Source organism: Buteo buteo, chromosome 2, assembly GCF_964188355.1.
Source record: "Buteo buteo chromosome 2, bButBut1.hap1.1, whole genome shotgun sequence".
NCBI lineage: Eukaryota > Metazoa > Chordata > Aves > Accipitriformes > Accipitridae > Buteo > Buteo buteo.
Window position 1 is genome coordinate 769,000 of NC_134172.1, and position 27,978 is coordinate 796,977.

Genomic DNA, 27,978 nt, shown 5'->3' on the forward strand with positions numbered 1-27,978 from the left:
CGGGCCGGGCCGCGCCCCCCCGCCGCAGCCGCCCCGCCGGCGCCGTCCTTGGCTCAAGGGCAGCGGGACCCCCCGCGGCGCGGGGCCGCCTTCCCCCCCCCGCGCCCCCCCCGCCTTCCCCGGGGCCCGGCGGAGCGGAGCGGGCGGCGGCGCTGCCCCATGGGCCGGGCAGCATGCCGGTGCGGCGGGGGCACGTCGCCCCCCAGAACACCTTCCTGGACACCATCATCCGCAAGTTCGAGGGGCAGAGTGAGTGGGCACCGGGGGGGGCGGCGGGAGGCACGGGGACCGGGGGTGGCGGTGGGGCGGGGCGCCGGTGCCGCCGGGGGCCGGGGCTGGGGGTGGCGGGGGCGCCTGTGGCTCCGGGGTGGGTTTGGGGCGCGGGTGGCGAGCGCGGCAGAGCGGTGCCACCGCCTCCCCTGGCCCCCCCCCGGCCCCAGGGCCGCGGTGTCGGGGTGCCGTGGGGTCCCCCCGGTCCCCCAGGGGGGTCGAGCGCCAGCGGTGATGGGGCCTTGGCCGCCGGCTCGGGCGCCGCGGCCGTCGCTCAGCCGGCAGGGATCCCGGCCAGCCCGCGGCCTCCCCGACCCACCACGCCGGGCAGCGGCGGACACCCGGCAGCTGGCGTGCAGGCGGCGGGTTTTGGCAGGGAGATGCTGTTTTCCCTCTGCCGGGGGGCCCCGGCGCCTTTCTGGGGTCAGGCCCAGAGCGTCCTCGGTGGGGACAGCGGGGCGGCACGCGGGCGATGCCACCCCACGGGGCTGGGCTGTAGGGCATCGCCACACCGGGGGACAGGCTGCGTGCCGGGGGTGCCGCGGCAGCGTCGTGCCTTGGGGAGGGCTGGTCTGGCCCGGGTGGGCTGGTGGTTGGTGGGGTTCCCGCGGTGCCGGTGCCGGCGGCGGCTCGGGGGGTTCCCCGGGGAGCGAGCGGGGTGGCTTGCGGGGTGTTTGGTCACTGGGAGCCCAGAGCCGCGGGCGGATGGACGCGCGGGTGGACGGATGGACGGAGCGAAGCTTCCCTGTGGGGCACCGGGCTGGTGGGGAGGCACGGGGCTGATCATCCCCTCTCCCCCAGGCCGCAAGTTCATCATCGCCAACGCCCGGGTGGAGAACTGCGCGGTGATCTACTGCAACGACGGCTTCTGCCAGCTGTGCGGGTACTCGCGGGCGGAGGTGATGCAGAAGCCCAGCACCTGCGACTTCCTCCACGGGCCCCGCACCCAGCGCGGCGCCGCCGCCCAGATCGCCCAGGCGCTGCTGGGCGCCGAGGAGCGCAAGGTGGAGATCTGCTTCTACCGCAAGGACGGTAGGGACCCGCGCCGCCGTGGCCGGCGGAGATTGACGGTTATTTGCACGGGGGCGAAGGCGGCCGTCCATCACGGGCAGACAGACCCTTGAGTTAATGGCCCGCCGAGGCGGGCGGCTGCGCCGTGCCCATCCATCAGTCGTGCCGTGCCCCGCCGCGTCGTGGGTGGCACGTGGTGCCGGCGTGGGTGGGAGCCTGGCACCCGTGGCTGCTGCCTGCGTGCTGAGGGGCAGTGCCGGGGCAGCACGTCTGGCCCCAGGGGTGGGGGTTTGTGCTGCCCCACCGGCACCGCCGGTGGTCCACAGCCCTCCCCGGCTGCTGCTATGGCTCCTGGCAGGGCAATGGTGCTGGGGGCTGCCGGCTGGGGTCCCAGGAAGCCACGGGCCATGGGGCTGGGGCTGTGGGGTGGGAACAGTGTGCTGTGATCTGTGGCAGGGCACTGTAGCAGGGTGGTGCTTTGGGGTGCAGAGGCACTGCATTGCCTGGGAGCAAGGCCAGAGAGATGGGGAGCGGTGGGGGAGCCACGATTCGGGGCAGCGTGGTCTGAGTGCCGGGAAGGGGGCAAGGGGGGGGGGCAGACCCCATCCTGCCCTGCCTTTGCTCTGCTGTGTGGCTTTGCTGGCCCAGGCTGGCTCCTGCCCTGCCGGCAGCCACTTAGCCTGCCCTGTCCTGTGGGTCCAGCTGCCCCACGGCTGCCCCACGGCTGGGCAGGACACGGGTGCTGCACTGTAACCAGCCCCGGAGCGAGCTTTCGGGGCCATGGGGCTTGAGCCTGCGTTGGGCGTCATGGTGCTGCCGTCCCGGTGGGGGTATGCGTGGGGGTCATCGGCCAGGCTGGGCACCAGGGCCGTGCTGTCTCCCCCACCTCACTCCAGCGCTGCCGGTCCCAGGGGTCCCTGCACGGGGTGACTGTGCGGGCAGGTGGGTGCTGGGCCCCGCGGTGCCTGGGCTGGCGCCAGCACCGGCAGCCCCGCGTTGGCGGTGCCGGGGCTGTCCCATGTTGCGGCTCTGCCGGTGCCTGCACCAGGTGTCCCGGCTCTCATGGCAGCTGTCTCCAGCTCTCGGCACCCGGCCCCAGTTCCGGCGCGCAGAGTAAACAAAGCTGGTTCCCAGCTGCCGGCCCCACGCTGGCTCTGCCGGCAGCTGCCACGTGGAGCCACGACGGCTTCGGCTCCCCAGTGCTGCCTGGCCTCTGGGGCACGGAGCGCTGGTGGGTCCGGCTGGGGCTGGGGCAGCTGCCAGGGGCTCTAGGGACTGAGCTGGGGTGGGGGGATTGTGGGGGGAGACCCCGGTCCCTGCCCTGGCTCTGTCCTGCTGCAGACGGCTGCCGCTCTGCGGTGCTGCCTGGGCAGCCGCGTGCCGCGGTGCCTGGCACAGCCAGGGTTGGCAGCCGGGGCCACGGCGGCAAGGCGGGTGCATCTGGTGCCGGTGCCCTTTGTACCCGTGCGTGGCGCCGTGGGCTGGCAGGGCGCAGGCAGCACGTGGCCGCTCCCTCCCAGCAGCGCGGGCAGCCCTGCTCAGGCAGGAGTCCTCATTAAGGCTGTGCTAATCACCCTGCCCATCCCTTGTTGGCTGCCGTGTGCCAGCAGACGGGGACGAGGCTCATGCTCCTGCCCAGGCCCTTGCTGGGATCCCCCCTCCATCACCGGCTCCTGCCTGCCGGCTGCCTGCGCTTCGTGCCTCCGGCGCTGGCTCTGGGCGGCACTGGCGCAGGCAGGCTGAGCCGGCAGCCCTGAGTGCCCCGGGGGAACCCAGGGGTGCCTCTGACCCCGGGGGTGCTCTGCCCCCCACTCCCCCCTCCCAGCCTGGGTGGGATGAGGCATTGCATCTCCAGCCCCTGTGGGGGGAGAGGGTGGGAATGGGGTCTGTGTCCCCGGGGCCCCCCTGCCCTGGGCCCTGTCCTGGGCTGCTCAGGGGGCTGCTGCCCTCGGGCCAACAGGGGGGTCTTCCCCTGACTCATGCTCCCACGGCCCCCCCCTCAGCACTAAGCCTGGGGGGGCCAGGCTCCCAAGGCAGTGCTACAGCAGGATGACACAGCTGCCACCCACCACCCCACCCTGAGCACCGTAGGGGGTCCCAGCCCCCTGCCAGCCCCCTCCCCAGCCTGGGCTCTTTGGTGCTGCTGTGGGACCCGTAGGGAGGAGGGGTATGGGGTCCTGGGGGTCATGCGGGGGGGGTGCCCAGTCTAGGACCTGGCTCTGTCCCAGATGGCAGGGCTGACCCGGGGAGGGGGGGGCAGCTCCCTCCAGCTACCCTGGCCCTGGCGTGGGGATGGGGCTTCCCCTGCCCATGGGTTGGCGGGGGCACCCCAGGGTGTGCGGCAGCGGGTGCCGGCGGGGGTGGCTGGTGCTGCGGCAGCGCTGCCCGCGCCACGTCCCTGGGGAGTGCGGTGTTTCCGATGGGATATTTATAGGTGGTGGCGGCAGCGGGTGCACGCAGTGGCCCCGGAGCTGCTCCTTAACCCTCCCTGCTGTGGCTGAGACCTCCTGGGCGGGGGGGGGGGGCTCTGCAGGGAACTGGCTGCCCCTGCCCATGGGGCAGAGCACCGTGGGGCAGGGGAGCAGTGAGGAGCAGCGTTGGAGGCAGCGGGACCCCCCGGCGGTGTCCGACCCCAGGATATGGGGTTTTCCTGTATCCACAGACCTGCCCCGTGCCCGGGGGCTGTTGTGGTGGGTCCTGACTGCCAGGGCTGTGGCGGTGCTGCTCACGGGTGTCCCCTCTCCCTGCCGGGCACAGCTCTGTGCCAGCAGCGTGCCGGTGCCGCCTGCCACCGCGGGGCTAGCACGGGGGGGGCTGCCGGCTGCGCTGCGAGAGCAGGCGAGGGGTGCTCGGGAGGAGGGGTCCCGAGGGGTCCCACCCGCGGCCCCAGGGGACCCCGAGCACCTGGACACCCCCAGACACCGCGGGGCAGGGACCCCGCCGCCCCTGGCTCCGGCGTCACGGCTGGGCCCCGGCAGCCCCAGCGCATCCCTGGCGCGGCTGCCGTCGCTCACCCCATGGGGTGCCCTCGCGGTCGTGCTGCGGCACTGAACCCCGCTCCTCTGCCCCGGCAGCACCCGTACAGCCTGCCGCGGCACGGCCCTGGGCTGCGGTTGTGTGGTTCTGTGGGGAGCCGGCTGGGCCCCGCCGCGCCGCCAGCCGCTGCTGCAGCCATTAGTTTTGAGCGACGTTGTTTATACAGCCTTGGCGCTGCCGGGGACGCCGGAAGGTCACGGCAGCTGTGGGGGAGCCGTGTCCCTGGAGGGACAGCCTTGGGCTCACCAGGGCGGCCACCGCGGTGCTGCACCGCGTCTGCGGCACGGAGGGGGCCAGGGAGGGGGCAGAGACGCCCCACTGCCCATGGCCTCGGGGTTACCTGGGGCCGGGGACGGCTGCGGCCGCGTGCGTCCCTGGCCATCGGCACGGGCTGGGAGCCGGGCCGAGGGCTCGAAGGAGCCGGATCGGGCCCCCAGTCCCGGCCTGCCCAGCATGAGCCGGCACGTCTCGGTGTGGGCGCTCCCACCGTGCCGGCAGGGCTTCCCCAGCCTGGCCGAGTCCCACCGTGGGCACCGTGCTGGCAGGTCGGTGGCCACGGGCCGGGAGGGCTGGTGAGGAGCATCGGGACATCTCAGCTCCCACCGGCACTGCCGGGGCTGCCGGGGCGAGGTCGTGCCCTGGCCGCGGTGCAGGAGCCGGGCCAGGTGCCGGTGGTCTCGGCTCTGCAGGGGTGGCAGACGGCGTGCCAACGCCGGCACGGGGAGTCTCAGAGAGGGGGGGGTGGGGGTGTCCTGGGGGGACCCCATGCCCGGGACAGCGTGGGACGGGGATCCCAGTGGGGTTTGTGTGGGGCAGCGTGGGGGAGCGGTGACGTGTCTGGGGTAACTGGCCGGCCCTCTGGTCACAGCACCGGGGTGCAGAGCAGGGGGGGGTCCTGCGGCACGGCACAGTGGGTGCTGTGCAGCTGAGGGTGCTCGGTGCAGGCTAAGCTGTGCCGTGGGGTGCCCGGTGGGGTACGGAGTGTGCGGCGTGGGGTGCAGGGTTGGGGGGGTGCAGGGTGCCGTGCAGGCTGCAGGGTGAGGTGCGCAGCGTGGGGGTGCGTGGCGCGGTGCGGGGGTGCAGGGTGCGGGGGTGCAGGGTGCGGAGCGTGTGCTGCGCAATGTGGGGGTGCACGGCGCGCTGCGGGGTGCGGGGTGGTGGGGCGGGCGGCGGGGGTGTGGGGCGCGTGGGGTGCCCGGGGCAGTGGGGTGCAGGGTGGGGTGTGGGGATGGGGTGGGCTGGGTGGTGCGGGGGTCCCGGCGCGGCGGGGCCGGTGCGAGGGTCCCGGTGCTGCCCCCCGGCGGTCGCGGGGAGCAGCGCAGCCCCGGCCGGAGCGGGGCTGGGGGGGTGGGAGTTTGGAGTGGGGGTGCGGGGGGTGCTGGGGGTGCAGAGTGGGGGGGGAGCGGGGACGGAGTGCGTGGGGTGGGGGTTTGTGGTGCAGGGCGCACCCTGAGCAGGGGGGCTGCCCCCCTCCCTTCCCCGTGGGGCACATTCGGTCCCTGTCGCTCGTAGCTGGGGTCCCCGAGGGTTGGGGGGGGGGTGCAGGAGCCCCCAGTTCTGCTGGGGCGGGGGGCAGCCAGTTGGTGCAGCCCCTGGTGCGGGGCCTGTCCCGGGCTGAGCAGGGCGCTGGCGGCGGGGGGGGCACAACCGGGGGGGTGGCACAGCCGGTGAGGGGGGGACAGGGTGAGGGGGTGACGGCTGCGGGGCTGGGTGATGCGGGGGGATGCTGTGGGGGCCGGGGGACGCTGTGCAGGGCAGGGAACTTAGCGCAGCCCCCACCTCTCCCCCAGGCCGGTACCTGGCACGGGTGGGTCCGGTGTTTCGGTGCCCTGAGCCCTGCACCCCACCAGGGCATCCCGCATCCCCCCTGCGCCCCGAAACGGTCCTGTCCCCAAAGCCCCACACCCCGTTTCCCCGCGGGCAGCCCGGTGGCAGGGGATGGCCCGGGGCTGGCTGGCGGCCACAGAGGCCGGACCGGGACCCTGGAGCGCGTGGCATGGCGTGGCGTGGCGTGGCGTGGCGTGGCCGTCCCGCGGCGCCGGCGGCTGCTGCCCGCAGCCATATTTAGGCATAAAGCCGGCGCGGCGGCTGCAGCGGTGCCAAGGGCCGCAGCCCCTGAGCTCGGCGGCGGTGCCGGGGGGGGTGGCCGGGGGGTGGGGGGACCCGTACACCGGGGGGGGTTCCCTTTGTGACCTGGGGTGGCCGAGACCACGGCGGGGCTCGGGCCCCCCCCCGCGCTTTCCTGGCCCACGTGGGGTGGGGGTCCGCGTGCCTGCCGCCCCGGGGGCGCGTGGGGCAGGTGCCGTGGGACCCTGACCCCCCCGCCCGGAGGCCCCGCCAGCAGCAAGGTGAGGTGCGTGCGGCCGGCGTGGGGGGTCCCGCCACCGTCCCCGCCCGGGGGTCTGACCCCGGTGGGCGGCAGCGGGACGGGGCAGCCGCGGGTGGGAGGACCGGGGGCACCCGGTGCCGGTGCTGGCGCGCGTCCCGGGGGCCGAGGGGATCAGGGCGATTAGGATTTCCCGCGGGAGCCGGGGACCGGGTGGGCGAGGATGAAGCAAAGCTGCCGGCGGCGCGGGGCGGCCATGTGTTGGTGCCGCTAATCCCCCCGCAGCGGGCGGCCCAGGCGAGGACCCCGCCGCGGCCTGTGGCGTGCGGCGCCGTGCCGTGCCATACCGCGCTGTGTCGTGCCGCACGCCTCCTGCTGCGCTGGCCCCCTGCCCGCAGCCCCGCGTGCGGGCAGGGATTCCCCATGCCGGGTTGGGGCCGGTGCCGGTGCCGGTGCCAGCCGGCGGCCACTGTGCCGGGCTCCCTGGCACAAGCTTCCGGGCCCGCTGCTGGGGGGGGATGCCGTGTGGGGGTGCAGCAGGGGCTGCGGCTCAGGGGAGCGGGGTGGGGATGGTGCAGCGCCCTGGCGTCACACACTTGTCCCCCGTTCCGTGTCCTGCTGCAGCCGTTGCAGGTGCCGGGGAGGGGCTGGGGTTGCTGTGTGGTGGGGGGGCTGCAGAGACACCCCCCCATCAGCCCCCGGGGTGGATGGGGACCCCCACAGGGCGAGGAGCGCTGGCTGCGGCTGGCCCCACGGCAGGGTGCTGGGGGGTGCAGGATGCTGCCCCATCCCTACGCAGGAGAGGTTACCCCGGGCTGCCCCCGGCCCCCCCCAGCCCAGCTGAGCTCCCAGCTGCAACAGCAGGATTAACGCTGCAGCTGTTAACAAGTTCTGAGCGGCTTAAGCCTGGCCCGGCACCCTGACTGCCCCCAGTGCTGCCCCCCCTCCATGGCTTCTGCCTGTCACCCCGTGTGGTCCCTGGGGCATTTTGGGGGGTGTTGGGGAAACTGGGCCCCTCCCACCCTCTCGTGCCTCAGTTTCCCCCCATGATGCAGCTGCACTGGGCTGGCACCCTGCTGAGTCAGCAAGTTCTTGCCCCACAGGGTGGGGGGGCAGGAGGGGGGTGCCCAGCAGGGATGGGGGGCCCGTGCCGCCGTGGTGCTGAGCCCCCTTCTGCAGGCAGCTGCTTCCTGTGCCTGGTGGACGTGGTGCCGGTGAAGAACGAGGATGGGGCCGTCATCATGTTCATCCTGAACTTCGAGGTGGTGATGGAAAAGGAGCGCCCGGGCTCGCCCGACAAGGACACCAACCACTGGGTCACCCCCGCCAACTGGTTCCCCGCAGGTAGGGCTGGTGCCGGGGCGCGGGGCACAGGGCATGGCCGGGGGGGACTTGTGCTGGCACCGCCACGCCAGGTGTGGCACCGGGTCCCTCCGGGGCCACGCTGACCCCGCTCCTGGAGACCGCGCGTCCCAGGTGCCGGGCCCTGCCGAAAGAGCCGTGCCGCGTGGCACGTGGTGAGGGCAGCGGGTGCCCCGGCTGCCGGCGGGCAGCGCCCGACCCCGATCCTGCCCCTTCCTCTATCCAGGGCGCAGCAAGTCCTTCAGGCTGAAGCTGCCGGCGCTGCTGGCGCTGGCGGGCAGCAAGCAGTCGCTGCCGCAGGAGCCGCCTGACGCCGTCGTCGTCGACTTCTCCAAGCAGAGCAGCGAGTCTGGCCCCGAGGAGGCCACCTCCTCGCTGGACCCCAGCTGCCCGGGGGGGGCCCAGCCCGAGGACCAGGCGGCGCTGATGGGGGACGGCCCCCCCGAGCCGCCCATCACCCACTCCTCGCCGCGCGCCGACCGCCTGGCCCTGCACGCCGCCTTCTCCAACTGCAGCCTGGCGCGCAGCCGCTCCCGCGAGAGCGTCCACAGCGTGCGCCGCGCCTCCTCCGTCGACGACATCGAGACCATGAAGGGCGAGGGCGAGAAGCGCTGCCACAACCGCCACGCCAGCACCGGCGCCAGCATGCACCGCGGCTCCAGCACCGGTACGGCGCCGCCGGCACACCGCGAGCGTTGCACGCACCAGTGCCGGCACCCGCAGCTTCTCGCCCCGGCGCGGTGCGCGGCCATGGGGTGAAGTCATTGGGGCTGGCAGCTCGTTAGGGCCAGGGCCGTCTCCTGGCGCGCAGGTTGCCGGGGCAGCTGTCAGCCGCAGCCGGAGGCAGCAGTGCCGGCACGGGGCCACCACAGCACTCGTCACTGTCAGGCTCCTCATCGCTGTAATGTTCCACGCTGCCGGCGGCTTCGGCACCTGGTGGGCCTCCCCCCGTCACCCGGCGCGGGGTGGGCCAGGGCAGCCCTGAGCCCCCCACGTGGCACCGAGCCCCCCGCACAGCGCCAAGCCCCCCCCGCCTGACAGGGAACCCGTGGCCACCCTGGTGCGGCTGCTCTGCCCGGCTGCCTGGTACGCACCCCCTGCCCAGCTCCACCGCACAGGGCTGGGGGGCTCAACTCCCCCCTCCAGCCCATCCCAGGCGGGGGCCTTACACCCCCAGCCCGTCCCGCAGCCCCCTGCCCCCCCGGCAGCGCCCAGCCCCACCTGCCGCAGCCCCTGATCCCCTCGCAGCGCCGGAGCGGCAGCAATTGCCTCGTTAACCCCCAATCCGGCTAAGCACATTAGGGAAGGGGAAAATAATTACATTAACGGTAAACGATAGCAGGCTGGCGGGCTGCGGTCCTGCAGCGCCTGGCTAGGGGTGCTCCCTGCCCCAGGGCTGCCCGCAACCCTCGCCTGCTGTGGGCCCCCCCCCCGCCCCCCCCAGGGCTCTCCTCGGCTGCCGTGGGACCCCCACCCCGGGGGACAGCGGGGCCGCGGCCCCCCCGTGGTGACGGTCCCCCTGCCCAGGGGCCATGAACAACGTCCGGAGCGCCCTGCTGAACTCCACCTCCGACTCGGACCTGATGCGCTACCGGGCCATCAGCAAGATCCCCCAGATCACCCTCAACTTCGTGGACTTCAAGGCGGACGCCTTCCTGGCCGCGCCGCCCGGCGAGAAGGAGATCATCGCCCCCACCAAGCTGAAGGACCGCACCCACAACGTCACCGAGAAGGTCACCCAGGTGAGCCCACGGGCGCCCACCACGCCGCCGGCCGACGGAGGCGGCCGGGTGGTGCCGGAGGTGGCCGAGCAGTGCTCAGGGCATGGCCAGAGCCCGGAGGATGCTCTGCATGGCAGCTGGCTGCCAGAGCTCGCAAGGAAGCGCTGGAGCTCGTGTGATGATGCTGGAGCTTGCGGGATGATGCTAGGGCGATGCTGGAGCTCACAGGGAGGTGCTGGAGCTTGCGGGATGATGCTGGAGCTCGCAGGGCGATGCTGGAGCTCATGGGATGATGATGCTGGAGCTCGCAGGGCGATGCTGGAGCTCATGGGATGATGATGCTGGAGCTCGCAGGGAGGTGCTGGAGCTCGCAGGGAGGTGCTGAGCTTGCCGGATGATGCTGGAGCTTGCAGGGCGATGCTGGAGCGTGCAGGATGTTGGAGCTTGCGGGATGATGCCAGAGCTCACTGGGAGGTACTGGAGCTCACAGGACGATGCTTGGAGCTCACAGGGTGATGCCGGAGTGTGCAGGACAGTGCTGGGGCTCGCAGGGAGGTGCTGTGAGGGGCTGGGGGCTGCGGGAGGGGGCTGAGGGCATGGCTGGGGGCCTGGGGTGCCCCTGCCTGGCAGGGTGCCGGTGGGACCGGCTCGAGCGGGGCGCGCCAGGGCAGGTGAGGCGCGGGTTGTCGCTGGCTGTGCGGTGTGGCCGTTGTCCCCCACCCCGTGGGATCAGGAGGGTCCCTGTCACTTTCCTCGGGGAGATTGGCCGGGGTGGTCCTGGCTGCGGCGCTCCCTGTGCCGGGGCATGGGGATGGGTGCCACGGCTGGGTGGCACGCGGCTGGGACGGACCCCATAGGGTCCCTGGGGGATTCCCAGTGGGGAGCGCAGGGCAGAGACCCCCCCAGACTGTGGTGACCCTCTGCCCCGGCTCCGTCCCAGCACAGGCGCAAGCCCCCGTGTTACGGTAGGCTGCTCCGGGCCCCCGGCTTGCTGTGCCCGGGGTGCCGGGGGGCTGGCGGTAGCGGCTAATCCTTGGCACGTTGTGTAACTGCCATCTGGCTGCAGGGAGCAGGCGGCGGCTGCTGCTTAATTACACCCTGATTCTGACTCCTGCTAATGAACTGAAGGCTGCCAGGGGCCGGTGGGCTCCCAAGACCCCCATCCGTCCCTGCCGGGAGGGCTGCCACGGGGGGGTTGGGGACAAGACAGAGGGGACGGGGAGAGGGTTCTCTCGCCGTCCCCTCTGCCTTGTCCCCAAGCCCCCCCGGTGCAGCCCCGCGCCATCACTTCTCCCCAGGGACCCCGGCAGCTGGCATGGGATGGAGCTGCCCGGGTGCATCTGCCTGCGCTCCCAGTCCCTGAGCAGCCCCGGCCCCCCCACCCCTGCCACGCGTCTGCTCGCACACGTGAGGGGGGCCCCATGTGGGACCCCCCCGCTCCCACAGGCTGCTCCGTGCCCTGCTCCTGGGGCTCCTCTCCCGGGAGCACCGGGGTGGGCACCCAGCCCCGCTCCCTTTGCCAGGTGCCGGAGAAGCCGTGGGACCCTCTGTGGGGCTGGGGACCCCTCTGTGGGGTGGGGGGCACCGGCCCCGCAGGGCTGGCCCCCCCCCAAAACCTCTCTCCCCACGCCTTGCAATGCGCTGGCTGGCCTTCCCTGTTCCTCTCCAGCACGCTAACGAGCCAAGCATCCTGATTGCCTTTGCTGTGTAATTAATTCCGATGCTGTGGCGGCTGCTGCTGTGCGGGCAGGCAGCTGCCTGCACGGCGCCTCGGTCATTCCCTCCTGCCCACAGCTGCCATCGCCACGCGGTGCCCGGTGGACGGGGGGGACGCGGCTGCCCTCGCCAGGGCTGGCCCTGCCCCGTGGTGCCGGGGCGGGGGGCTCAGGCGTGCCCCGGCCGTGCCGGGTTACCGGGGGTGGGAGCACCCGTTGCCTCCCCGGGACGGGATGGGGGTCCCCGCCGAGGCACCCGCTGCCCGGCGCGTGCCTGCCGCGGCTGGACCGGGGCAGAGCCAGGGTACACTGTGTACCGGCGTGGCGGACCGCGTGCCGGCGTGGCACGGGGCGCGCGTGGGCGTGAGCAGCCGTCGGGCGGCGTGGGGATGGCTGCTGAGCTCAGGACGCCGCGAGCGGGTTGTGGGGCAGCCCCAGCCAGGTGCGGTGAGCCACCAGGCCGCTGGTGCCGGGGGGAGCCAGGGCTTCCAGGCAGCGGCACCATGAATCATCCGCAGTGACGGCAGCCAAAGGAGCCCGCGTGCCGCCCGCTCCCGCAGCTCCCGTCAAGGTCACCGCGCTCTCGGGCCTGCCGGTCCGCCAGGCTGGCGCAGTGTGGTTAGCCAGGGCCGGGATGGGGACGAGGCCCGGCGTGCCCAGGCCCGGTGGCTGGCGCCGGGCAATGCGGCTGGGGAGGCACGAGGCCCCGCTGCCGCGCAGGGATGGGTGCTGCGGCATCCCGGCGGCTCGTGGCAGCCCTGGGGACCCCCAGCCTGCTCCGGCAGGGACCCCTGCCCACGGCAGGGCAGGGTGGAGCTGGGGCTGGGCGCTGCCGGCACCACGCTGGCTGTGAGTGACCCGCCGGGAGCTGGTCTCCGGCACGGCGTGGTGGGGGAGCAGGTTGCCGCTGCCCGCCGTGGTGCAGTGGGGGCTGGGGGGGCTGAGCCGGGCACGTCTGTGGGGAGCCCCAGCCCCGCTCAGGGCTGGTGGGTGCCCCGCGGTGCGGCTGGCTGGGAGGGGGTGTCACCGGGAGCTGCTGCGCGCCGGGGGGGCTCGCCGGCTGTTGATGGTGGGTGGGCGTAAGGGCGGGGGGCGTGGGGAAGGCCCCGCTTGGCGAAGCGGGTCCCACTGAGCCCCGGCCCCACTGGTGCCCAGTGGGCGAGGACGCTGCACCCCAGGGTCGCCCCGCGGCGGGGGTGCGGGCAGAGGCGCCGGGCAGGCGCAGCGGGGTCTCGCTGCCAGGGCTGGGCGGCAGCCAGGGACACCGGGAACCGGCCGTGCCGTGAATCAGCCCCGGGGCTGCCGGTGGCGGCCAAGGAGCCCCCTCGGCCCCATCGCGGGGGCTCGGGGGGTCCCTCGGGGGACGGGGGTCTGCAGGCGGCAGCTGCCAGGGCCGGGCAGGGGGCTGGCAGCCGGGCCCCCGGGATTGGCGGCAGCCCCCGCTCCCCCACCCCCACCCCCGCCGTGCCTCAGTTTCCCCCCGGGGGGTGTTCCCGGTCCCTCCCCGCGGCGTGACGGGCCCGCGGGGAGTGGCGGAGGCTGGAGCCGGGGCCGGGGTGGGGGCGGGCGGCTGCCGGGCGGGGAGCGGGACCGGCGGAGGCGGGCGGCGGCGGGGGGGGCGGGGGGGGCGGGGGGGGGGGGCGGCCGCCCCGCTCCATCTGCCGCCAGCTCGGGTCAGTGCCGGGCTGGGCTCGGCTGTGCCGGGATGGGGGGCGGCGGGGGGGCGGCGCGGGGCTCCCCCCGCTGAGCGCGATCATGGCCCCGGCGCGGCGCGACAGCGGCGACCGCCCCGACGGGGACCGCAAGAGCGGCCGCGTCCGCCGCGCCGTCCGCATCTCCAGCCTGGTGGCCCAGGAGGTACGGGGGCGGGGGGGGGGGGGGGGCCGGGGGGGGTCCCTGGGCGGGGGGGGGGGGGTGTTCCTCCCGCCGTGCCCGCCCCGGGCAGCCCCCCCGCCCCGACGGCGCCCGCAGCCCCGGAGCTCCCCCCCCCCGGCCCCCGGGCACGGCTCTGGCTTAGCGGAGGGTCGCGGCGGGGGCGGGGGGGCCGTGCCCCCCCCGCGGAGGGAACGGGCGCCCGCGGCCGGTCCCGCCGCGAGTGGACGTGGGGTCCCCGGGCCGCTCCCACGCTGGGCTGGAGCCCCTCGGGGCGGCACAGCCGGGGGGGGGGCACCGCTGCGGGGGGCTGAGCATCCCCCGGTGTCTGCGGCCGGTGGGGCTGGAGAGCCGGGAGCCGCCACGTCGACTGGGCTCCAGCCGAACGCCGTGGGTGCCGTGAGCCGGGGCGGCGTGGGGCATCGGCCACCCACGGGCACCCTGCCACCTGCCCGGTGCCACGGCCGGGCTCGTGGCCGTGACCACGGCCGTGGCGAGGGGAGCTGACGCACGGCTGTTCGGCGAGGTGCTGCCGGCCGGGGCGGCATCAGGAGGTTGCGACGGGTGCCGTGTCTCCAGGTGGTCCCCATGGCTGTCCCTTCAACGGTGGCTTGCGGCACGACGGTGTGGCACGGCGGTGGGGCTGCGGCGGCCGGGGCGTGGGGTGGCGTGGGTCAGCACTGGGGCATCTCGGCGTCTGCGTCAGCGGGTGGGGGTCGGGTGTTGGGGCCGGCGCGCCGCCCCACGGGGACGTCACCCCGTCACGGGACTCGTCACCCCACCCTGCCACCGGCACCACAGGGTGTTGGTGCTGCCGCCGTGCTGTCGGCAGCGGGTGCCTGCATCGCCTCCCGGCCCGGGGTGGCCGCCCGTCCCCGGCGTCCATGTCGGGGGGTGCCGAGGGAGCCGCACCGCTGCCGCAGCTCAATGCTGTGAGTACCGGCCACCGCCGCCAAAGTGGGGACAGTTGGGTGTCGGGGTGTCCCCACTGCTGCAGCGCCTGCCACGCACACTGCTGGGGCGGCCGGGCACCTCTGCGACTGGCTGTGCCGGTGCCTCACCGGCGGTCAGTGCCTGCCACAGCGGAGAGCGTGTTGGGTGACACCGACACCGGCACCTGCGAGGGTGACAGGGCTGTCATGGCTGGTGTTGGGCGCCTGCGCTTCTGGTGTCTGCTGCGGCTGTGGGGCACCCTTGGCACCGCCGGGCCGTGGGTGTCGGTGGCTGTCCTGCTTTGGGTGTCCCCGAGGGTGCCGAGTCCCCCGTCAGCGCTGGCATGGGTGCTGCCGGCGCTGGGCAGTGCTGCTGTGTTTGGTACCGCGGATGCTGGGGTCAGTGCACAGTGGATGTTGGTGTTCTGGTGTTGGGTGTCCCGGAGGCTGCTGGAAACCTGCTGGTGGGGGGTGCCTGGGCGGGTGTTGGGTGTCTGCCGGTGCTGGTGTTGTGTGTCCGTGTCGGCGCTGGTGTGGCGTACCTGGGCGAGCGTTTGGTACCTGCCAGTGCCGGTGTTGGGTGCCTGTGCCGGCACTGGTGTGCTGTGCCTGGGCAGATGTTGGGTACCTGCCAGTGCTGGCGTTGGGTGGCTGTGGCTGTTGGGTACTTGCAAGGTGCTGGGTGCCGGTGTTGTTGCTGGTGTGTGGGTGCTGGGTGTCTGGTTCGGGGTGTCCGTCAGTGTGTGTGTTGGGGGTCCGTGGGTTCCTGCGTGGGGTAGGGTCTGCGCTCAAGGCCGAGGCTGCTGGTGTGTCGGCACCCGCCTGGTCTCGGTGCCAGGCGGTTTCACCACGGGTGCACGGCGTCACGGCAAGCGCTGGTGTTAGCGCAGGCCTGGCAGCGCTGTGGGCAGCAGGCTGCTGGGGCAGGGGGTGTCAGGGTACCGGCGTGGTGGGTCACGGCAGGGTGCCGGTGCACCCATGGTGCCGGATGGCAGTGGCTGGGGGTTGCTGGAGGGTGGGTGGGGGTGGCCCCTGGCCGCGGGTCGGGGTATTTGCGGCAGCGAGGGGGCTGTGCCCCGTGGGCGCGGGTGTCTGGGTCACGGCAGGTGCCGCGCCGGGTGTCTCCGGGTGTGCGGGCTGGGTGTCGGGTGCCAGTGTCACAGCAGGTGTCGGCGTACGTGTCACCGTGAGCGCGAGGTGCCGCGTGCCTGCGCCGGGGCGGTGTATGTGTCGCCGAGTGTCGGCACCGCCGCTATCTGTGTCACCGTGACTGATAGGTGTTGTGTCGCCGCGAGCGGTCCCGCTGCCTGCCGGCATCGCTGGCGTGGCATCACGCCCTGCCGGGCCGGCGCGGCTGCCCGTGGCCGGGGGGGCCGGGATGTCACCACATGTCAGGCACAGGCGCGAGGTCTGGGCTGAGGGTCTGCGCCAGCCGGGGGGTCGGGTGCTCCTGTGATGGGTGCGGGTCTGCGATGGTGCCGGGCACCGGGACGTGTGGCTGTGCTGGCCAGAGCTGTGCCGCTTGTGCCGGGCACATGTGTGGGGAGTCCCCAGCCCCTTGCCACGCCACCCCCAAGCCCTGTGTGGCACGGGGGGCTGTCCCCACGGCTGGGTGGCACGGGGCGGGGGGGCCGTCCTCTGCAGTGGTGCAGTAGTGGGGGTTGTGCCGGGTGCTGCCCCCCCAGATACAGCGCGGGGGGGTGTCCCTGGACTGACGCAGCTGGGTGACATGCGGGGCCGGGGCAGGCTGTTGGAGCCCCACAGGGTGCCACTGTCCCCCTGCGATGCTGGGGGTCCCTGGCTGTGCCCGGGGCTGTGAGGGGTGGGGGCTGGCACCAGGAGGTGGGGGTGCCAGGGCTGTCCCCCCCCGGCTGTGCAGCCCCAGGGACTGGGGGCTCTGGGGGCTGCCCCAGGAGTCTGCAGGGCCTCGGGGCTGGGATGGGGCCACGTGGTGGGGGGATCTGTTTTTGGGGGGACTGATGGGCTGTATCCATGGGGTTGACGGGGGCTCTTCCACCTTGCCCTCCAGCTGTGTGTTCTCAGCTGCCTGCAGGGCTGAGGCTTCCCCAAACAGGGGGTCACGGCGGGGGGGTAGTCCGGGTGGGATGCGGGTGCAGGGTTTGTGCAGCCCCCTGGGGTCCAGCCTGCCCCCGCCCCGTGCCCGTGGGGTCTGGGTAGTCGGCGCGTGCTGGGGTTCGTGGTGCCCCGGTGGCAGGGGATCCCTGGGGGTCCGGGGTCTCCCCCCGTGCACGGCCAGACCCTCCTGCCTCCAGCCCCCCCAGCCCGCACCCCGCGCTCAGGGGCTTCCGCAGGCCCTGGGACCCTCTGCCACCATTCGGCCCCCCGGGGGGGGGGCCCGGCCTGCCCCCAGCCCCACGCAGGGACTATGGGTGGGCGAGGGGCCAGGGGGGACACCGGGTGTCCCGGACAGGGTGGGTCGCGCCAGGCTGAGGGTGGGCGCAGAGCTGGGGGATCCGGGGCCCTTGGGGGGGGCAGCGTGCAGCACTGCTGGGGCCCGGGGCACCTGCCCACGCTGCCCGCGCTGCCCGCGCTGCAGGCAGGGATTTGTCCCAATTTGGCGCAGCAGCTGCGTTAATTTTAGAGGCAGGAGCCGGCTGGTTGCTGGAGCCGCCCCCCCCCGCGCTGTTCCACCCCCCCCGGCCCCCCCCTCCACTGCCCCCCCTGTCCCGGCTAAAAATGGAGCCGGGCTGGCAGAGCTGCCGCTTAAAGGGGCAGCTGGGACGGGGCCACCGTGGGGTCCCGGGGCTGGGGTGCGTGGCCGGGACCCCCATGGGGCCCCCACCTGCCCTGCGGGGTGCTGGAGCTCGCGGGGGGGGGGGCTCTGTCCCACGGTGCCTGTGTCCCCGCCGTATCCCTGGCCTCGTGTGTCTGCAGCATCCTCGCCGCCTGTGCCCCCCCGGTACCCCGACCCCGTGTGTCCCCGGGGTACCCGTGACCCTGTATGACCCCGCAGCAGCGTGACCCTGTGTGCCCCCGCGGCACCTGTCACCCCCCTTGCCCGGGGGTGGCACGTTTGGGACACACGGGGGATGCTCGGGGCGCAGCCCCCCCCGGGAAGGGGTGTACAAACAGCCCCCGCGGCATTTCGGCAGGCAGCCCCCCGTGCCGGCGCTGCCGAGACCACCCACCGCGCGTGCCACGCGTGTGGCCTCCTCCCTCCCCGTCACGCGGCGTGTGGGGACGCGGGTGCCAGCGGGAAACCCCTGCGCGTGGGCGGCAGCGGGTGAGTCAGGGCTGAGGGGAACCGCGGCGCATCCCCGGCGCTGTCACCGCGCATCCCCGGCTCTGCCGCGGTGTCAGCACGGCTGTTCCCACACCGCCGCGCCGCTTCCCCAGGCTCTGCCCTGGGCACGGCACGCACCCCATAAGGCCACCGAGGCCGCTGGCACCTGGTGACGGGGGGTGATGGGGGCTACGTGTCCCCCCCGGGGACGTCCCCTGCTGCCCCGTGTCCCAAGGCAGGAGTGGTGGCAGCGGGGAGGGACGTTTTGGCTGAGCCAGCAGGACGGGAGCAGCGTTCCCCAGCCTGTGAGGACCACGCAGGTGTACGAGCGTTTGTGGCGTGCTCGCGGCGTGCTCATGGTGCGCTCGTGGCGCGCACGCACACCGTGACGTCCTGCTCACCGCCGTGGGGCTGGGCCGCGTGTGTCCCCCCGCAAGCGGAGGTGCCAGCACCAGCGCAGTGCCCGGACGGCCAAAAGGGTGCCGACGGGGTCGGGATGCGTCCCACCTCGTGCCGCGCCGGGGCAGCTGCTGCCCGCCCCGCTGCCCGTGGCCACCTGCGGCTGCACCGGGCTCCCCGCTGCGGAGGCCCCAGGCCGTGCCGTGGCACCGAGCCACGCCAAGCCCTTCGGCGTGCTGCCACGTGCTGCGCCACGCCACGCCAGGCCGCCGGGCGCCCCGAGTGTCGGAGGGGTTAAGGGGCGGGCGGGGGCCTGGCGGGGGGGGCACAGCCCTGGCTGTGGCGGCGGGAGCGGAGCAGGCTGGGAAAAATTTCCGCCCCAATAATTTTTCTCTCGGCTGCCGGTGGTGCGTGGCTCCCGCCGCGCCGCCGCTCTCGCCGACGCCGTCCCGCCGAGGGGTGCCCGGCTGCCGCGCTCGGCCGGGCCGGAGGGGCGGCGGGTGCCGGCGGGGGCGGCGGGATGGGTGCGGGGTCTGTCGGCGGGGGGCCGCGTCCCCGGTGCCACCGGTGGGCGGGCGGCGGGGGGTGAGTGCCGCCGGCACGCCATGGGCTTGGCCTGGCCCCGCGGGCGGCCGTGAGGATGCTGGCGTCGCTCCTGCAGCTGCTCCAGGAGTTGCCGGGCCCCCCCGCCGCCCCTCCCCGGGCCGGAGCAGGACCCATGCCCGGCATCTCCCTCTGCGGCACCTGCCTGTGCCTTGACAGCGACACGGCCCGCGCCGCGGGGCAGAGCCAGGAGGAGAAGGTACCGGTACCGCCGCTCTCCCGCCCCGCCTGGCCCCGGCACCTGCTGGCAGCCGGTGCCGTGGCCGGGCAGCCCCCCGGGGCGGGGGGTCCAGCACGGCCATGCCCGCGGGGCTGTGCCGGGGAGGGGCGGTGGGCGCTGCCACGCGGGTGGCAGGAGGGTCCGGGTGCCGTACCCGCCCCGGGGGTCCCGTGTCCTGGCGGTGGCCGCAGCTGGGCTCGGGCTCCGTCCCCCCCGGCTGCCGCCGGCTCCGGGTTTGGGGTGGTTACGTAAAGCCGCCTCTCGCTCTGCCCCGGGCTCGGCACGCGCCCGCAGCCCCCACGGGCGGCACGGCCTGGGGAGCCCTTCCCAGCCCCCCCCGACAGCCGTGCACCCCGCGGGGCTGGGGGGCCGGACGGGGCCCAGGGGTGGCTGTGCCCCCGTCACGCTCTCTTGCTCTGGCGGCGCAGCTGCCGTGGTGCGGCCGGCGGGTAAGAGCTCCGCCGCCGCCGGGCACGGGTGGCTCGGCACGTCCCGGGTGGGCGCGGGGGCCGTGGGCCCTGGCCGCGGTGGGGCAGTGGGCAGGGGCTGCGGGTCGGTCCTGGCGCATCTCGCGCGCGCCTTGAGGCTGCGCGGGGTGACGGCCCCCTCGGTGGCGGTGCGGGGGCAGCGTGGGGAGGGACCCCCGCCGGGACCTCCAGGGTCGCGCTCCCAGGCTGCGCCCCCTTGGCCGGGCAGGGCCGTGCCGGGTGTCCTGCTGCGCGGTGCTCTGCGGTTGGCATCGCCCCGGCTCCCGTCCCTGCCCTCCGGTAGCTGGGGCTCCGTGCGGAGCTGCCGGAGGTGGCCGGCGGCCACCAGCCCCGGGGCTGACCGAGCCCCGCAGCCGCTCTGAGTGGGTGCCGTGGGGCCGGTGCCGTGCCCAGCCTGGCTCTGCGCTGTGGGGCTGCCCGGCCTTGGCACCTTCTCCCCACCACAGGGCCCCTCTGCCCCACGGCACCCGCTCGCCCGGTCCCTATTTATAGCCGGTGCCCCCCATCCCGCGCCCAGTACATCTAATCCCCGTGCCAGGCGGCCGGGACAGACGGGCGCAGCTGCCGGGGCACGGCCGTGCCCCCTGGACTCTCACGCTCAGGCTGTGTGTGTGTGTGTGTGTGTGTGTGCGGGCACATGTGTGTGCGTGTCTGCACACGTGTGGGTGCACACACATGTGCGCGACAGGGTGGGGGTGAGCAGCAGCCCTGTGGGATGCGGGGGGGGGTCAGTGCTGGGGGCTGGGAGATGCCTGGGGGCTGCCAAGGCAGCACCTGGAGGGGCTGAGCCCCCCCATATGTAAACACCCTGCAGCTGCGTTTGCATGCCAGCCCTCATTTCCATGGGTGCTGCCTGCCCAGCCCTGCCTGGGGAAGGATGGGGGGGGGGTGTCACTTTCAGCAGGCAGAGTCGAGCTCGCTGCGCCCCACTGCGCCCCACTGCGCCCCGCTGCGCCCGCTGCTGGGGTCCCACTCCGTGAGCAGGGCAGGGACCCGGCTAGGAGCAGCCCCTGGCCCCACAAACCCAGCCCCACGGTGCGTGGGGGCGGCGGGGGCTCCGTGGCACTTGTGCCCGGCTGGCCTGGCACAGGGACAGGCCGGGGGGCCCATGCCAGCCCCCAGCTGCGTCACCGTGTGCCTCCGGGGCTGCCGGCCCTGGTTTGGCAGCAGCTGCGCCGGGGTCCCGCTGGAGCAGAGCTCAGCGCTGCCGGGGAGCCGGGGCAGAGCTCTGGGGCGGCTGCTGCCGCTTCGGGGGCGGCACGGGCAAGGGGGGGACGCGGGGAAGCGCCTCGGCCGAGGGCAGCGGCGTGTCTGTGCTGGGGGGGTGCGAGCGTTCGCAGTGGGAACTGCACCCCGGTGGCGTCTGTGGGGCAGGAGGGGGCTCGTGGGGCAGCTCTGCCGTGTGGGGCGGCTTTTTCCCGGCCGTGCCCGCCAGCCGTCCCCCCCGCACCCCTCATCGCCAGCTCCGGGGTCCCACCGTGCCCCAGAGCATCCTCGGGCGGACGAGACCCGCCGGAGCAGCCCCCAGCCCAGGGATGCCCTGCCTGCGGCTGGCGGGGACAGCCCCTGCTGGGGGACGGGGGGCTGGGGGGCTCAGCCCCACGGGGCGGCGGGGGGGTTGCAGGAGCTGACCCCCCGCCCGCCCGCCCAGGTGCTGTCGCTGGGCGCCGACGTCCTCCCGGAGTACAAGCTGCAGGCGCCGCGCATCCACAAATGGACCATCCTGCACTACAGCCCCTTCAAGGCGGTGTGGGACTGGCTCATCCTGCTGCTGGTCATCTACACGGCCATTTTCACCCCTTACTCGGCCGCCTTCCTGCTCAACGACCAAGAGGAGGCCCAGCGCAGCAACTGCGGCTACTCCTGCAGCCCCCTCAACGTGGTCGACCTCATCGTGGACATCATGTTCATCATCGACATCCTCATCAACTTCCGCACCACCTACGTCAACTCCAACGAGGAGGTGGTCAGCCACCCCGCCAAGATCGCCATCCACTACTTCAAGGGCTGGTTCCTCATCGACATGGTCGCCGCCATCCCCTTTGACCTGCTCATCTTCGGCTCCGGCTCTGAGGAGGTACCTGCCGCCCCGCTGGGGTGCCGCGGTGCCGTGCTGGGTGGTATTTCGGTGCCGGGTCCTCCCGCGGGGTGATGCCCGGGGGTCCCGCACGTGCCCCAGGGCTGGGTGCCCACGGTGCTGTGTGGGTCTTCGCCCCGGGGGCAGCGCTGGGGGCGCCTGAGCCTGAAGCGGGGCGAGGGGCCGGGGCGTGCACGGGGTCCTGGGGCAGGACGGGCCCCGGTACCCTGCGCCGGCGGGGCTGGGGGTGCCCAAACCGGGGGCCAGTGCGGCAGCGGAGGGGAGCACTGGGAGGGCTGGGCTCGGCTGCTGCCCGCTCTGCCTGGTCCTGCGCTTTTGGGGGGGGTCTCTGCCGGGGGGGCGCAGGGCCGCCCTTGCCCGCGGGGAGACCGGGGTTCCCCAGCCCTCGGTGACCCCCGCCCGGCCCCCTCCCCTGCAGACCACCACCCTGATCGGGCTGCTGAAGACGGCGCGGCTGCTGCGCCTGGTGCGGGTGGCCCGCAAGCTGGACCGCTACTCGGAGTACGGGGCGGCCGTGCTCTTCCTCCTGATGTGCACCTTCGCCCTCATCGCCCACTGGCTGGCCTGCATCTGGTACGCCATCGGCAACGTGGAGGGGCAGCGCATCGGCTGGCTCCACTCCCTGGGCGACCAGATCGGCAAGCCCCTCAACGCCAGCAACCCCCTCTACGGCCCCACCATCAAGGACAAGTACGTCACCGCGCTCTACTTCACCTTCAGCAGCCTGACCAGCGTCGGCTTCGGCAACGTCTCCCCCAACACCAACTCCGAGAAGATCTTCTCCATCTGCGTCATGCTCATCGGCTGTGAGTGCCCCCGGCGTGCGCCCGACGCGGGGGCTCGCCGGGGGGCGTGGGGGGGGTCCCGCTCGGCCCCCGCCGGCGCGGAGGGCGCCCGCACGGGTCTGCGTGCGAGCCTGGGCGTGGGCGTGAGCGTGCGTGTGTGTGTGCGTGCACAGGTCTGCATGTGAGCATGTGTGTGTGAGCGTGCACGTGTGTGTGAGCATGCGTGTGTGTGGGCGTGCATGTGTCTGTGAGCATATGTGTGTGTGCACACGCATGTGAGCATGTGTGCAGGCATACGTGTATGTGTGAGCATGCATGTGCACGTGTGGGCATGTGTGCATGTCTGTGGGTGTACGTGTGTGTGTGAGCATGCGTGGATGTGTGTGGGCATGCATGCGTCTGTGTGAGCATACGTGTATGTGTGAGCGACCGTGGGAGTGTGCATGTGTGTGAGAGCATGCATGTGTGCAAGTGTGTGTAAGTGTAGGGGTGTGTGTGTGAACATGCATGTGCATGTATGGACATGTGTGCATGTGTGTGGGTGTACATGTGTGTGTGGGCATGCATCTGTGTGAGCATACATCTGTGAGCAACCGTGTGTAAGTGCATGTGTGAGCATGTGTGTGTGCGAGCGTGCATGTGTGTGGAGGAGTATGCATGCGAGTGTCAGCATGTATGTGTGAGCATGCATGTGTGTGTGTGAGCATGCATGAGTGGACATGAGTACCCGTGAGCACGTGTGTGAGCATGCACGTGTGTGTGGGCATGTATGTGTGTGATAGAACATGCACATGCACGTGGGTGTGAGCATGCACGGGTGTAAGCATGCATGCACGTGAGCACACACCGCTGTGCCTGTGCGCGTGTGAGCGTGCGACGAGCCGGAGCACGCCCGTGAGGCAGCTCTGGATGCGCATGGGCCAGTCGTGCACGGCTCCGCGAGCTCGCCGTGCTCCCGCAGGCCCGTGCGGGTGCGCGGGCGCGTTCGCGGGTGCGCGTGTGCGCGCGACGGTGAGTGCGGGTGCGGAAGCCCCATTTCTGGGGGGAGCCCAGCGGGACCCCTCCGTGCCTGCCAGGCTGGAGGAGGGGGTACGACGGATGCACGGCGGGGCTGGGGGTGCGCTCACGCACGCGTGCAGGGCTCCCCGCGGCGGGGGGGGGGGTCGCGCCAGCGGAGGTTGGTGCCCCGCACCGTCAGCCCCCGTGGTGGGGGGGGTCTGGGGGGAGCGGTGCCAGGGGCCCCCCCTCACCCTGCTCGCCCCGCCACAGCCCTGATGTACGCCAGCATCTTCGGGAACGTGTCGGCCATCATCCAGCGCCTGTACTCGGGCACCGCGCGCTACCACACCCAGATGCTGCGTGTCCGCGAGTTCATCCGCTTCCACCAGATCCCCAACCCGCTGCGCCAGCGCCTGGAGGAATACTTCCAGCACGCCTGGTCCTACACCAACGGCATCGACATGAACGCGGTGAGCAGCCGGCTGGCAGCACGGCCCCCTCTGCGGTCCCCCCAGTTCCCCCAGTGTCGTGACAAACCCCCCCCCGCCGTGTCCCGCAGGTGCTGAAGGGCTTCCCCGAGTGCCTGCAGGCAGACATCTGCCTGCACCTCAACCGCAGCCTGCTGCAGAACTGCAAGCCCTTCAAGGGGGCCACCAAGGGCTGCCTGCGCGCCCTGGCCATGAAGTTCAAGACCACGCACGCTCCCCCCGGGGACACGCTGGTGCACGCCGGGGACGTCCTCACCGCCCTCTACTTCATCTCCCGCGGCTCCATCGAGATCCTGCGCGGGGACGTGGTGGTGGCCATCCTGGGTGAGCTCCCCGGGGACCCGGCGCCGGGGCTGGGGGGGACGGGACCCCTCCAGCCCTGGGCGCAGCGGGCAGCCGGGGCCCTGCCGCCGTGCCCCATGGGCTGACACCTCCTTCTCACGCTGCCACCCCCCCCCCCAGGGAAGAACGACATCTTCGGGGAGCCGCTGAACCTGTACGCGCGGCCGGGGAAGTCCAACGCGGACGTGCGAGCGCTGACCTACTGCGACTTGCACAAGATCCACCGCGAGGACCTGCTGGAGGTGCTGGACATGTACCCCGAGTTCTCCGACCACTTCTGGTCCAGCCTGGAGATCACCTTCAACCTGCGCGATGTGAGGGGCTGCGGTGGGGGGCATGGGCTGGGGCGGGGGGAGCATGGACCGCGGGGGAAACACCCGTTCTGCTGAGCCTGGGGAGGGTCCCGAGCAAGCTAGGGGGGGCTGGGCACAGGGGATACTCAGGGACGAGGGACAGTCACCATGGGATGCCCCCCAGCATCGTCTGGCTGGGTGGGAGGGCGCTGCACCAAAAGCCCCCCAACATCGCCCTGACGCTGGCACCACATGCCGCCCATGCAGCTCCCCGCTGCCCCCAGTCCCTGCCAGCTTGGAGTGCGGGATCTGGCAGCCCCCCCAGTCTCATCCCCCGTCTCCCCGCAGACCAACATGATCCCCGGCTCCCCGGGCAGCGACGAACTGGACAGCGGCTTCAACCGCCTGCGCAAGCGCAAGCTCTCCTTCCGCCGGCGCACGGAGAAAGGTGAGGTCGCGGGTCCGGGGGTGGGGGGGGTCCAGGCCCCAAGGGGCCGTGGTGACCCAGGACCTGTCCCCCCACAGATGCCGCCAACGCCGGGGAGCTGCGGAGCGGGCAGAAGGCGCTGCGGCCGGGCCGGAGCTGCCAGGCGCCCGGGGCACCGCGCGGGCCGGCCGAGTGGGAGCCCTGCCATTCCAGCTCCCCCTCCAGCTCCCCCTCCAGCGATGAGGATGAGCCCCCCGCGCCCGGACCGGGGGCCACCGCGCTCTCCCCCTTCCGCAGCGCCCGCACGGGCAGCGAGGCGCCCGCGCCTGCCGAGGCCGAGGAGCGCAAGGGTGGCGACATGTGCAACCCCCTCTCAGGTGGGGATGGGGATGAAGGGGCTCGGGACGGGGTGGCGGGGTCCCCCATTCCTCTCCTCCCTGCTCAGGGTTCTGCAGACCCCCCCAGCAGCTCCTGAACCCCCATCCCCGTTGCTCCACCTGCCCCCCAGATCCCTGTCCCGTGTTCTTCACCGTCCCCTGCAGCCTCTGCCCCTGCACCCTCTCTGCTTTTGCATCCCCTTGCCATCTGGGGGGGAGCCTCCGTGCCTGCTGGGGTGCATCCCTGCTCCGTGCCTGCTGGGATGCCTTCCCTTTGCATCCCTGCTCCATGCCTGCTGGGATGCCTTCCCTTTGCATCCCTGCTCCGTGCCTGCTGGGATGCCTTCCCTTTGCATCCCTGCTCCGTGCCTGCTGGGATGCCTTCCCTTTGCATCCCTGCTCCATGCCTGCTGGGACACCCTAAGGACACTGATGTTTTCCCTCCTTGCCTTTACAGGAGCCTTCTCGGGGGTCTCCAACATCTTCAGTTTCTGGGGGGAGAGCCGGGGGCGGCAGTACCAGGAGCTGCCTCGCTGCACCATCCCGGCTCACGCCGCCCTCAGCATCCCTCTGCCGTCCATGAGCCGCCGCCAGCGCTCCGAGGTGGAGACGCGCCTCGACCTGCTCCAGAAGCAGCTTAACAGGTACCTGGGGAGGGCAGGGGGGGCTTAGCAGGGGCAGCACGACCCCATGGGAGCCCCCCAGTCGCCCCCAACGGGCGACTAGGGGGCTCCCATGGGGTCGTGCTGCCCTGCAGCGCGCAGTGCCCTGCACACACCCCGACGCGTGTCTGTCCGCAGGCTGGAGACCCGCATGGCTGCGGACATCAGCTCCATCATGCAGCTGCTGCAGCGTCAGGCCGCGCTGGTGCCGCCCGCCTACAGCACGGTCTCGTCCCCCCACCAGCCCCCCGGCCCCCCGTGTCCCCTGCAGCCCGTCCTCCCCATCACCCCCATTCAGCCGCTCTCTCAGGTGAGCCCAGCCCGCTCCCCAGACCCCCAAGTTTGGGGCAGTCGCTCTCCCATGCCCCATTGCCCTGTCTTCCAGCCCCACTGTGGGTTGGGGTCACTCCTGAGCCCCCCCAGGTTTGGGGTAGCCCAGCTCCCCATCCTCCAGCCCCACTGCAAGCTGGGGTCGCCTCCGAGCCTCCAGACTTGGGGCAGACCCCTCCTGTGCCCCGTCACCCCATCCTCCAGCCCCAGCGAGGGTTGGGGTCAGTCCTGAGCCCCCCAAGCTTGGGGCAGCCCCCCTCCTGTGCCACCCAGTGCAGCCCGGAGCCGGGTGGGTGGCACACCGAGCCCCTTGTTCCATCCCCGGCTGCCCCTGGCGCGGCGGTGATGCTGGCTGCCCTTCTTCCCGCAGGTTCCCAGCTATCCGGTGCCGCTGGAGCTGCCACATGCCCCGGACCCCCGCGATGAGCCGCCCCCGCCGCCAGACGTGGTGCTGCTGGTGGAGCCGGCGGCCGCCCCGCCGCGACGCCTCTCCCTGCCCGGACAGCTGGCCGGCGCGCCGGACACACAGACCCTCCATAGACACTGCTCCGACCCCGGGAGTTAATGGGCAGGGCAGGGACGGGGCCGGGACCCCCCGGCGTGACGGGACGCGGGACCCCCGTCCCCAGGACGCTGGCCGGGCCGGTGGGCTCCAGGCCGCCGTCCCCCACGGACAATCCCTCCCGCCGCCGGCAGCTTGCGGGGGGGGAGCGGCGGGAGCCCCTCGGCACCCCCACGTTAGCTGGCCTAACCCGGGGGGCCAGGCCCCCCGCCCTGCCGCCGTGCTGGCGCTTCCAGGGCTCGGCTGGCAGGACTGTCAAACGTGTGCTGCTCTTCGCCTCCCCTTCCTCCTCCTCCTCTTCCTCCTTGTAGTGCTGCAGCCCCTTCCCCAGCCAGACCCCCGGCCGGCCGGGGCCATGCTGCCCCACGGCCAGACCCCCCCCTCCAGGGACGCCGGGGCTGGCAGCGTGGCGGGGGGAGCGTGGTGGGGGCTGCGCAGGGGTGTGCATGCGTGTGTGTGCGTGTCGTGCGTGTCTCCATGTGCTGCGGGTCTGCCTGCCTGCACTCGCCCTGTCCGTGTGTGTGTGTGCGCGTGCACGTGTGTGTGTGTGTGTGTACTCGTGTCCAGCGCCCCGGGATGCCGTGTGTGTCTCGGGGGGGCTCCTGCTGAGCCAGGACCCCCAGGCTGCTCTCTCGGGACAGACAGGCTATGCCCATGCGTGCCTGTGTATGTACGTCCACCCCAGCCACGCTTCCCGCCCGCCGTGGCACGCGTGTGTGAGCGTGTGCACACCCGTGTGCGCTGAGCCGCAGCGCGGGGCGGAGTGCGTGGCGGGTGCGTGGCACCCCCCCCCCCAAGCCGTGTCCCTGTCCTTGTCCCGGTTGTGGGTGGGTTGTGGGTGGCCCTGCCGGCGGCGATGTCGGTGTGCCCGTGGGGCAGCACTGTGTGTCCGGGGGGTGACCCCTCCCCACGCCCGCCGCGTGCCCCCCTTGCCAGCCACTGGTGCCCCCCAGTTCCCCCGGATCCCCCCCAGCCTGGGGGCCCCCCCGGCCGCTCTCCCCACATAGCTGGTGGCACGGGGCAGGGGGGTGCAGCCCCCCAGCATCGTCCCAGCCCCCGGTGCCACCCCACGCACAGGGAGGGGGATGCCCCGGTGGGGAGGGGGCGCGGGTAGGGCTGGGGGCCGTGGGGCTCCCGCCCACCCATCCGCTCGCCCGCCGGCTCCTGGTAGCGTGTGCCGTGTTCGTGCCGTCATCCGTAGCCGGGCACCGCGTGTGCCCGACGTGCCGTTTCACACAGCCCTGCATGTCGCCTTCTGCGGTAGGTGCCCCCCGCCTGCCCCCCTCCCCAATAAACCGGACAGACACCCCGGCTCTGTGTGCGGCTGCGCTGCGGGATGGGGCCACGGCAGAGCTGTGCCACCGTGGCGGTTCCCGGGACGGTGCCGTGGGGAGGGGGGACGAGACCTCATGGGAG

At 73.2% G+C, this 27,978-nt stretch overlaps 1 protein-coding gene across 4 annotated transcripts; it reads left to right on the forward strand.

Moving 5' to 3' along the window:
* Positions 1-65: 65 nt before the first annotated feature.
* KCNH2 (potassium voltage-gated channel subfamily H member 2) lies at positions 66-27,893 on the forward strand. Of its 4 annotated transcripts, none has more exons than XM_075042849.1 (16): positions 66-249; positions 1,072-1,302; positions 7,823-7,987; positions 8,232-8,672; positions 9,533-9,747; positions 20,851-21,276; positions 21,716-21,870; positions 22,018-22,103; positions 23,352-23,551; positions 23,641-23,893; positions 24,032-24,225; positions 24,553-24,652; positions 24,730-25,008; positions 25,466-25,652; positions 25,809-25,980; positions 26,371-27,893. In XM_075042849.1, exons 1-16 carry the CDS (start codon positions 174-176, stop codon positions 26,563-26,565), a joined length of 3,375 nt encoding a protein of 1,124 aa, XP_074898950.1. In that variant the 5' UTR covers positions 66-173; the 3' UTR covers positions 26,566-27,893. The 4 variants fall into 4 exon arrangements, with proteins under 4 accessions (XP_074898950.1, XP_074898958.1, XP_074898940.1 ...); XM_075042857.1 differs by having other exon boundaries at positions 22,021-22,103; XM_075042839.1 differs by having other exon boundaries at positions 21,716-22,103.
* The last annotated feature ends 85 nt before the right edge of the window (positions 27,894-27,978 follow it).

Bases quoted from the DNA above. Each gene is read 5' to 3' on its own strand.
- KCNH2 (XM_075042839.1), top strand. From the start codon at position 174: ATGCCGGTGCGGCGGGGGCACGTCGCCCCCCAGAACACCTTCCTGGAC. The intron at 21,277-21,715 runs GTACCTGCCGCC...CCTCCCCTGCAG, and splicing joins TCGGCTCCGGCTCTGAGGAG to ACCACCACCCTGATCGGGCT. The intron at 23,894-24,031 runs GTGAGCTCCCCG...CCCCCCCCCCAG, and splicing joins CGTGGTGGTGGCCATCCTGG to GGAAGAACGACATCTTCGGG.